Source organism: Lolium rigidum, chromosome 1 (genome assembly GCF_022539505.1).
Source record: "Lolium rigidum isolate FL_2022 chromosome 1, APGP_CSIRO_Lrig_0.1, whole genome shotgun sequence".
NCBI classification, from domain to species: Eukaryota; Viridiplantae; Streptophyta; class Magnoliopsida; order Poales; family Poaceae; genus Lolium; species Lolium rigidum.
Genome location: NC_061508.1, coordinates 134,010,269 through 134,020,130, shown reverse-complemented (window position 1 = coordinate 134,020,130; position 9,862 = coordinate 134,010,269). Strand labels below are relative to the sequence as shown.

Below are 9,862 nucleotides of genomic sequence, written 5' to 3'. Positions count from 1 at the left end.
CTCATTGGAGCCATTATGAATGATTGGTTGATCTTGACCTTGATCTTGTCCTTGATCTTGCACATAAGAGGGAGGGTCTTGTTCTTGTTCTTGGGTTGGTGCATCATTTGCTTCACTAGGTAGGGTTTGTTGATGTTGAGAAGATGAGGGCTCCACCGTGGTAGAGCATAGTTCTTCCCGAGACGCCACACCGTGTCCCTCAATGGGGCGGAAAAATCCCACACCCATTCTTACTATGGCATCTTGAGGTATTTCATCACCTGCACAAACATCAACTTGCCCCACTTGGGAGCCATCATTTTCTTCGAACCTCACACTACAAGATTCAATGATAATCCCGGAGGCTATATCAAAGATTCTATAAGTGTGAGACTCGGCACCGTAACCAACAAATATACCCTCCAAAGCTTTAGGAGCGAATTTAGATAAACGAACTCCTTTGATTTTGTAGAAACACTTACACCCGAACACCTTGAAGTATGAGATATTAGGCTTGTTCCTGGTGAGTATTTCATATGGAGTCTTGTTCAAGCCCTTGCGGAGATAGAGCCGGTTGGAGGAGTGACAAGCGGTGGAGATGGCTTCGGCCCAAAAGTTATAGCGGGATTTATACTCCGCCATCATAGACCTTGCCATATCCATAAGAGTCCGGTTCTTCCTCTCCGCAACACCATTTTGTTGAGGGGTGTAAGCAGCGGAATATTGATGACGAATCCCCTCATCACTAAGAAAATCATTGAGTGTGTAGTTCTTGAACTCGGAGCCGTTGTCACTTCTTATTGCCATAATGAGGAGGTTGTGTTGGCGTTGCACCTCGGTAGCAAAGTCAATGAATATTTGTTGAGTCTCATCTTTCGTCTTGAGAAAGTAGACCCAAGTGTATCTTGAGTAGTCATCGACAATCACCAAGCAATGTTTCTTCGCACCAAGACTTGCATGAGTAACGGGACCAAAGAGATCCACATGAAGGAGCTCCAAGATCCTCTTGGAAGAGATAATGGTCTTGCTTGGATGCGGAGAGTCATGCATTTTGCCTTCAACACAAGCCCTACAAACACGATCTTTGGCAAAAGACACATTTTCCATTAGTCCCACAATATGGTTCCCCTTGTGAAGACTTTGCAAAGTTCTCATGTTGACATGGGCTAGGCGGCGATGCCACAACCAACCCACGTCCGCCTTTCCGAATAGGCACATCGCACTTGTCGTGGTGGTCCCCGAAAAGTCCACCACATATAAGTTGTGTTCGCGATACCCAACGAAAGCGACTTTTAGAGTCTTGCTCCACAAGAGGACCACAATATCATTATCAATAAAGACGGCGAAACCCATCTTGCCAAGGGCGGAAACGGAAAGCAAATTGTAACCAAGGGTTTTGACAAGCATGACATCCACAAGAGTAATGTTGTGTGCAACCACAACCTTGCCAAAACCCAATACCTCGGATGTAGAATTATCGCCAAAGGAGACGGTGATATCATTTATATTAGGCCTCAACTCCTTGACGAGGTTCTTGCCGCCGGTCATATGACTTGTACATCCACTATCAAGTACCCATTTTGAACCTCCGGTGCATAGTCCTACATGAGATCAATTCTTGGATTTAGGTACCCATTTCGCAATGGGTCCTCTTTTGTTAGCAACAAGGGTCTTTGGGACCCAAATAGACCAAGCAACATAACCATCATATGGGCCAACATATTTAGCATAAACATCACCATAATAATCTTTAAATAAAACATAGTGAGGGTTAGCAGTTCCCGCATCATCATCATTCATGGTTTTGCCCTTGGAGGCTTCACCATTAGTGACGTCTTTCTTCTTCTCTTGTGCGGGCTTGCCTTTTGCTTGTTTGCCTTCTTTGCCTTGGCATTATAACCAAGGCCCTCCTTCCCATTGTTTGATCTTTGCTTACTCAAAAGATCATCCAAAGAAAGTTTACTTTAGGGAGAGGAGGCCTTAGCAAGTTCATCCTTCAACCTAGCATTTTCCTCAACAATATTTGCATGATCACATAGAGGAGTAGAGGAACTAGGCACATCATATGAAGCAAGCCTAATTTGAAGTTGCTCATAGGATTTGGATAGGAGAGTGAATTCACTCTTCAAAGCTTTGTGAGCTTTGTCTAGTTCATCTAGATCCTTCACAAGTTTCTCATGATCAACCTCAAATTTGGCCTTTTCCTTTTTAAGCACTTTAGACTTAGCCCTAGCAAGATCTCTAGCTTTAGTGAGCTTGTTAATTTTATCTTGAGGCTCTTCAAGAGTTTCTAGCCTCTCCTCAAGAGAAGCTATAGTTTCTTGACTTTCCTCAAGAGCATTTTTAAGAGCATGGATTTCGAGAGAGTCTTCTCTCTCTATTTGACCCTTTTTCTCAAGCATATCACTTTGTTGAGCTAAACGAACCATGAGGTTTGAAACATGCTTTTTAGTGTTACCTTGTAGGTTGAGAATGAAATCATCAAAATCTAGCATTTCTTGTTTCACTTTTAGACTAGCATCATCAACCCCTAGATCACTAGATATGTTAGGCATAGAGGGACTAGGAGATGATACCTCGGAGGATTGAGCCATGAGGCAACTTTCTTCCTCCACATGAATGACCTCATTGGGGGATTCACTTGGTGATGAAGAGTTAGTGGAGAGGGAGGCAAGAGCGACCAATCCATTAGAGGTTGCATCTTCTTCATCATCAACATCATCATCTCCGGAGGTATACTCTTCTTGAGTTGATAGCACAATAGGTGTGTCCAAGGAGGATCTTGCCATGAAGCAATGTGCATTCTTGATATGAGGGTTCTCATTGGGAGATTCAAAGAGAGATGAAGAGGGTATGTTGGTGGTGACGATGGCGGCCAATTCCTTTGAGCTTTCTTCATCTTCATCACCACTAGAACTTTCAACTTCATCGGATGAATATTCTTCCCTTGTTACTAGCACAACTCTTGAGGGCCTCTTGCCCTTCTTGGTCTTGTTGTTGTTGTAGAACTTCTTGTTGGGGGCTTTTGAATATTTGCCCTTTGTGTCTTTGCTCTTGTCCTTGGGAATGAGCCTCCCATTATGAAGTTCTCTATTCTCATAGGGGCATTCGGCAATGAAGTGGCGCTTGCCATCACAATTGTAGCATGATCTTGTCTTTGGACCAAAGCTAGTGAACCCACTTTTGTTGTTCCTCTTGATGTTGTCTTCCTTGGCCTTGGAGGGATCAATCCAAAAGGATTTTGCATGGAAGGCCATGTGATCATGGTAGTGGCATTGCAAATCTTCCGGATAGGACATACTCCAAGATGCCCTATAAGATTCTTGAGGAATCACTTCTTCAACGGAGTTGACCACCAAGGCAAGGTTGGAACCTTTTGCCATCCCAAGAGCACGATTGCGAGAATCATGAGAGGTTTCCTCAAGCACCTTGAGAGCTTGCATCTCGTGCACGACTTGTTGAGAGGTGAGAGAGGAATAGCATTCCCTCCCCACAAGAGTCTTGACATCAATGGGTACAAATGGCATCATGCATTCAATGTACTTCTCCTTGATCCAAGTGTCATTGATGTGGGTGGCACCAATAAGCCGGAAGGCATCGGCAACGGTGAGAAGTCTTCCATACATGACTTCATGATCTTCATCCGGTAGCCTCATGAACCCTTCGGCTTTATTCTTAAGAGCATTATACTTGTTCCTCCTTGTGCTCTCACTTCCAATGCAACTAGCGGCCAAGCCATCCCAAGCTTCCTTGGCGGTGGTGTAGTTCCGGACACGATGCAATTCCGGTGTCCCCACACTAGTTTGAATCATGTGTAAGGTGGTGTTGTTGAGTTGACTATCAATCGCTTCTCTTCTAGTCAACTTGTCGGGGTTGTATGTCTTGAAGCCCTCCAAGATGATTCTCCATAGTTCATTGGAGGCACTACAAACATGAGAGCGGAACTCAAATTGCCAAGTATCGAAATTATCAATAGAAAACTTAGGTGGGTCGCCCGAATGTTCAAATGGGGATGGGGAACCGGTATATCGGGAGATAGGAAAGGTGGAGCTACTCGATTGTAGCTTTCACCTCCACTAGTTCCCCTAGGAGATGTGATAGTGTTTAAGTTATCACCTTCCATGGGTTTGGTAGATGAGGGTAAGTCCGAAGCCTCTCCCTCATCTAACGCACCCGTGTCTTTTACCTCTACACTAGGAGCCTTGGGACGGGCCGGAGCCAAAAGCTCGGCAATCATCTTTTTCATGCTTTCCATTTGGGCTTCCATGGAGGACTTCAACGAATTGAAGTCTTCCATGGAGACCGTCTTGGCGGCCCCTTCCGAGGACTCCTCGTCCGGCATACTCTTAGGCGGTTAAGCCCGAAATAAGAGCCGAGGCTCTGATACCAATTGAAAGGATCGTATGCCGCACCTAGAGGGGGGGTGAATAGGTGCTAACCAATTTTTAGTTCTTTTTCAACTTAGGCTTGACACAAAGGTAAATTCTCTAGATATGCAACTAAGTGAATACACCTATATGACAAGGATATCAACTAAGCAAGATATAGCTATGCAATAGGAGATAGAGTGGGATAGAGGTAACCGAGAGTGGAGCACGCGATGACACGGAGATGATTCCCGTAGTTCCCTTCCTTTGCAAGAAGGTACGTCTACGTTTGGAGGAGTGTGGTTGCTACGCAAGCCAAACCAACAGCCACGAAGGCTTCACTCGGATCTCCCGTGAGCAACGCCACGAAGGCCTAGCCCACTTCCACTAAGGGATTTCCTCGAGGCGGAAACCGGGCCTTTACAAAGTTCTTGGGGCACACATCCACAACCAAATTGGAGGCTCCCAAATCTGTAACAATACAACAATCAACAACAAATCAACTAGGGAACCAAATAGGAACACTAGCATGAGATCCCTCAAACAAGTGAGGGGGAAATGAAGAACGCTTCGGTGAGGATGTAGATCGGTGTCTTCTCCTTCGAATCTCCAAAGATCAAGAGCTTTGGTTGGGGGAGGAAGGAGATCTTGCAAATCTTGTGTTCTTGAGGTGGCTCTAATGGTGGTGAAGCTTGGCAGATTTTTCTTGCAATGATTGAGCAACTTATCCCTTTGGAGAAGAAAGCTATTTATATGGGTGGAGCTTTCAGATCTGACCATTGGGGACGAAATTCACTTACACCGGAAGTTCCGGCCAGGATGGTCGGAAGTTCCGGCTTCCACCGGAAGTACCGGCCGTCTGGGCCGGAAGTTCCGCTTCTGATAAAATTCCTGCAAAGCAAAAGAAGGGGCGGAACTTGGGCGGAACTTCCGGTGACCGGAAGTTCCGGCCAAGTTCCGGCCAAGTTCCGGAATTGCCCGAAAACCTTACTGGACTATACTGAGCCACAAAACCGCATTTCCGGAACTTGCCCGGAAGTTGGGCGGAAGTTCCGCCGACCGGAACTTCCGGCCAACTTCACCGGAACTTCCGGTCAGGAAGAAAAGAGCTGTGGCCAAACTGCGCTGGGGAGCTTCTGCTGAATAAGCCAGGGCGGAACTTCCGCCTGCTGGGGCCGGAACTTCCGCCAGTCACATAAAAACTGCAGAACTTCAGAACAGCTAAAGCAATTCACCGATCCAACATAATTTTTGATAGCTTGTACCTGTCTACATCAACATACATAAAAATATACATAGTGTTGACGTCAAACACACAAAACCCAAAAGGGCGGGAAATGTTCTTTCAGTATAACTATCTGTTTTGTCTAGAATAGTCAGTTATTGTATATTTAATTAATAAAGACACATTGTTTGATACTACCTTCGTTTTAAGGAATAAGGCATGCACGCATTTCAAGACGAACTTTGACTATAAAATTAAGCAATAAAATCTTAATTATATTATATGTAATTAGTATAGTTGGATTTATACTGAAAAGCACTTTCTGATGATGCTAATTTCATACAGACAATCTTTATATATTTGAAGTAATTCTTGGTCAAACAAAAATCACGAAAAACGAGGACGCATTATTCCTTAAAACGGAGGTAGTATTCGAGATTTATGAATCCACATTATGTCTACATATTTTTCCTGTTTACACGGATGTTTTTTCTGCCAGAACTTCACCTGGATGTTAATAGAGTAAATAGTGAACGCTTTCCAATGGGATCATCAATCGGGAGTGGTGTTTTGTCACCCGGGAGCATATGCTGCCAGTTTTTAAATTTTGTCTTAAATACACTTTGAAAATGTTGAAAATTTTGGACACAACATTTAATGGTTACATCTTGAAATTCTACACCCTCACAAAATTGTTTCACGGAAAACCAACATTTTCAGTGTCATGTGTAAAGAAGATGAATTTTGGTGTAAAAAAAGTGGTCTATGTGACGTTTTTTTGTCTTTTTCACACAAATAAAAAAAAATCTGTTTTTCGCAAAACTCGAGGGGAACACATACAATGTCGATACGTAAGCGTGAAAATTTTCGTTCGAATTTTTTGACATTTTGAAATGATTTTTTCCGGTGGCAGGATCAATATCCACATATTACTGTACTACTATTAGATCTGGTTTGGTTTGTACCATCATTATATCTCGTTTGGTTCGTCAAAATGGAAATACGAGTAACCAAAGAGAACCAACCCGTGGCTACATGGTAAGCTGGATGGTCACCCCCAGCTCAACGAGGATAAAACACCGGGTTTGATGTCATTGTATGTCTCCCAAAAGTAGGAGGCGACATCCCTGACTTCATCGATCTCGAAGCTCCATGGCTGGTATCTTCAGTAGACAGTGTGAGTGTGTGCTTGCGATGATGATGTCTGCGTGTGTAAATTTAAGATGTACTTGGGGTTTCTCAAAAAAGAAAGAGGCCAACATCCAACTCAATGCTAGTCAGTAAAAATTGTGTAAAGGCATAGGAAAAAAAATGTCAAACAAGCATGACATAACTATTGAATGTGAATCATCATTTACAACAGAGTAATCATTCTGAAAAATAAAAGTATCTCATTTTGACCACACAGTAACATTCTGAAAAATAAAAGTATCTCATTTTGACCACACAGTAACATGTTTCATCCATGTCAAAAAAAAAGTAACATTTCATCTGAATACTCAAAGGGGCTCATTCTGAAAAAAAAAATTATTACCTCTGTTTAAGAATATAATACGTTTTGGGTCGGCTAGTAACCTATCCAAAACGTTTTATATTCTGAAACGAAGGTACTACATCTTAAAGGATCTTTCTGTCACACTACAAAGCATTTTTTTTGTTGAAATCACATTAAGAAGCCATGTAGAGACTGTAATAAGATTATGACTACTGCGAAAATCCAGAGATTACATACAACACAGGTAACTCGTTCTCCCAAATGCTCAAAACCATGATTCTTTTAGGTCCTGACAGAAATCACCAGCTATAACGAGCAAAGGGAGTGTGGTAAAATACAAGCACCGCAACAATTGTGTGTTCTACCAGATCTGAAAATCCGCAAAAGAATGGCGCACCATAGCATTTCAATTCGAGCTCACAAAGTAAAGACGCCAAACAGAGAAAAAATAATGGCTGACACCAGTTTCCATGTACTCACGCCAGTCGAAATGGCGCCACTGCACTCGTCATTGTTGCCGCTAAAGCATCCAGGGTGGGCTGTCTTGGGAACTCCCCCTTCTACCGTGAAGGTGGAGTTTGGCTTCCCATCGCTGAACAAGACACACCAAAAATACGGCCCTGTACCAGAAGTGCCAGTGACAGCCGCCCCCACCTGTGTGTGGTTCTTGCTATGCAATATCTCAAGCCTCCTTGCATCAGAAATCAGCATGCCAAAGGCCTGAGCTGGAGGCGGGTAGGCGGGCTGGCACGCCAGAAGCCTCCCAGTGATCTTGGCAAGAGTTGTAGCTTGAACACCACAGTTTGGGGCAAATGTGTCGGTGAAACTGGAATCGACAGGTTTCTTGTTTTCACCCACCTGGTCGCATTCACCCTTATATGCTTTAATGTACTGCAGAGCAATGCATCCAAGACCTTGATTATCAGCAAGGCTAGGTGCCTTGCTGGCGGTGCGGTTGGCGTTGATCAAGGTCACAAGCTCATCGGCAGGGTTATCTGAAAACAAGATAATTTGAGGATCAAAATCGAGAAAAAACCTACGAGATCCAGTATTCCATTGTGCAAGAGGTGGTGAAAACAATCTAAAAATAGACAATATTCAGATGTGAGCTGATGGATTTGAGGCTTCACATCATAATGCAGGAGACTAGCAGTTATATTTACTTGCATTAATTGCTTGGTGAATTGCATACACCACTGACATTTGAGGAAGCTCCACGGACGAAAAGAAGCAATGTAAGTATAATGGTTAGTGTCTTAAGTGATGCATATATGAGTGAAATAACGACAGTTAAGTGTTAATTTCATACAAACCGGAACTTGTAAAGACTCGTGGACAGATTTCGAGAACAATTAGTAGAACCTCAGTCTCAGTGCACAACCAAAAGAGGGCATTTCAAGATACAGTAAAAATGGCCAGCCCACCTTAGAATTTAACTCACCGACACTCACAGGAAATGTACAAAAGTCAACAACTCAAAGAGGCTTGCACCTACCCAACTACACGCTACAGCTACCATATCAAAACTCACAGGAGTCTAACAACTGAACTGATTGGTGATAGATGCTGAAGAAAGTAATCTGTGCATCGAAGTAGGAAGCTACATGTGCCAAGGACAGTGACCATACTCTGATGCCTAAGGATTTAGTTTCCAATTTTATCATCAAGGGGGTAATCAGTCAAATTCGGCATACAGTGAAGCTATCTCCGAATCCTAGAAGAAAGACAATGCGTCACTGGCTCATTGCACAGACACAGAAATACGGCGATCCACACAACCCAATTGTCCCAATGATGGGATCCCAGTACAGTTACAACTTACACTTACACATGCTCCAGTCTACCCCGATAGCTCAGATCCGAAGTCCAAACACCCGGTCGGCAACCGGAACGCGCTCGAGTAGTAAAAACAGAAATTGAGGAAATGCAGCACGCTGCACCGATAGAGAACAAACCGATCGTGCAAGGCTGTGAGATGGCACAGGAGACGTACTCTTGCTGTCGGCGGCCGAGGCGGCGGCGAGGAGGAGCGCGAGGAGCGCGGAGGCCAGCAGCGGCCGAGCGGAGAGCGCCATTGCCTCACTCACCAGGGGCGCGCGCGAGATCTGGGCTCGAGGGTGGGCGCGAGAGCTGGACTCCAGAGTGTGTGTTTCCGTTCGATCTGCCGCCAGCTCTCGCTTTCTTAAAGGCTTTCTCGAGTTTCTTCTGAGCTCACTCTGCTCTCTTCCTCACTCATCACTCACTCCGTCTGCGCCTTGCGGTTGGTGCGGATGCGGAATGCCCAAGATGCCCCCGCCGACTATTTTCTGTTAGAAGGCAGCCATCCAACTGGAATAAGCAAGTCAGAATGCAATGGGTCCACGTGTCATACAATACAATTATAAAAGGATGCAACACTTAATTTTTTTTGAAGACAGACGACATTAGTTAACAAAATATAAACGCCAATTTTGAGAATTCAAAAATAAAAATTAAGAAGGCAGCATCCGCAGGCAACTGGAAGAATCAGGTCAGAATTTAATGGGTCCACATGTCATACAATTTAAATATAAAAGGATGCAACATTTGATTTTTTTTTTGAAGAAAGACGACAATAGTTAAAAGAAATATAAAATCCGATTTTGAGAATTCAAAAAAAAAATCATATGCTTTGTTGTATCTTTACACTACATCATCTCGAGTCCGCTGAAGTCATCGTGGCTAGTTTCTTAAAACCTTCAACCAACAATATGATATTATGTAACACGATAATTGTGATAAATAACGCGATAGAAGCTATTGTAAAAACGAATTTTG

The 9,862-nt window shown here is 43.7% G+C and overlaps 1 protein-coding gene across 1 annotated transcript; it reads right to left on the bottom strand.

The window, feature by feature from the left end:
- Positions 1–7,257: 7,257 nt before the first annotated feature.
- Positions 7,258–9,141, bottom strand: LOC124682419. Its single transcript, XM_047217108.1, has 2 exons — positions 9,060–9,141; positions 7,258–8,061 (listed from the first exon to the last, which is right to left on the bottom strand). Exons 1-2 carry the CDS (start codon positions 9,139–9,141, stop codon positions 7,484–7,486), a joined length of 660 nt encoding a protein of 219 aa, XP_047073064.1. The 3' UTR covers positions 7,258–7,483.
- Positions 9,142–9,862: the final 721 nt, after the last annotated feature.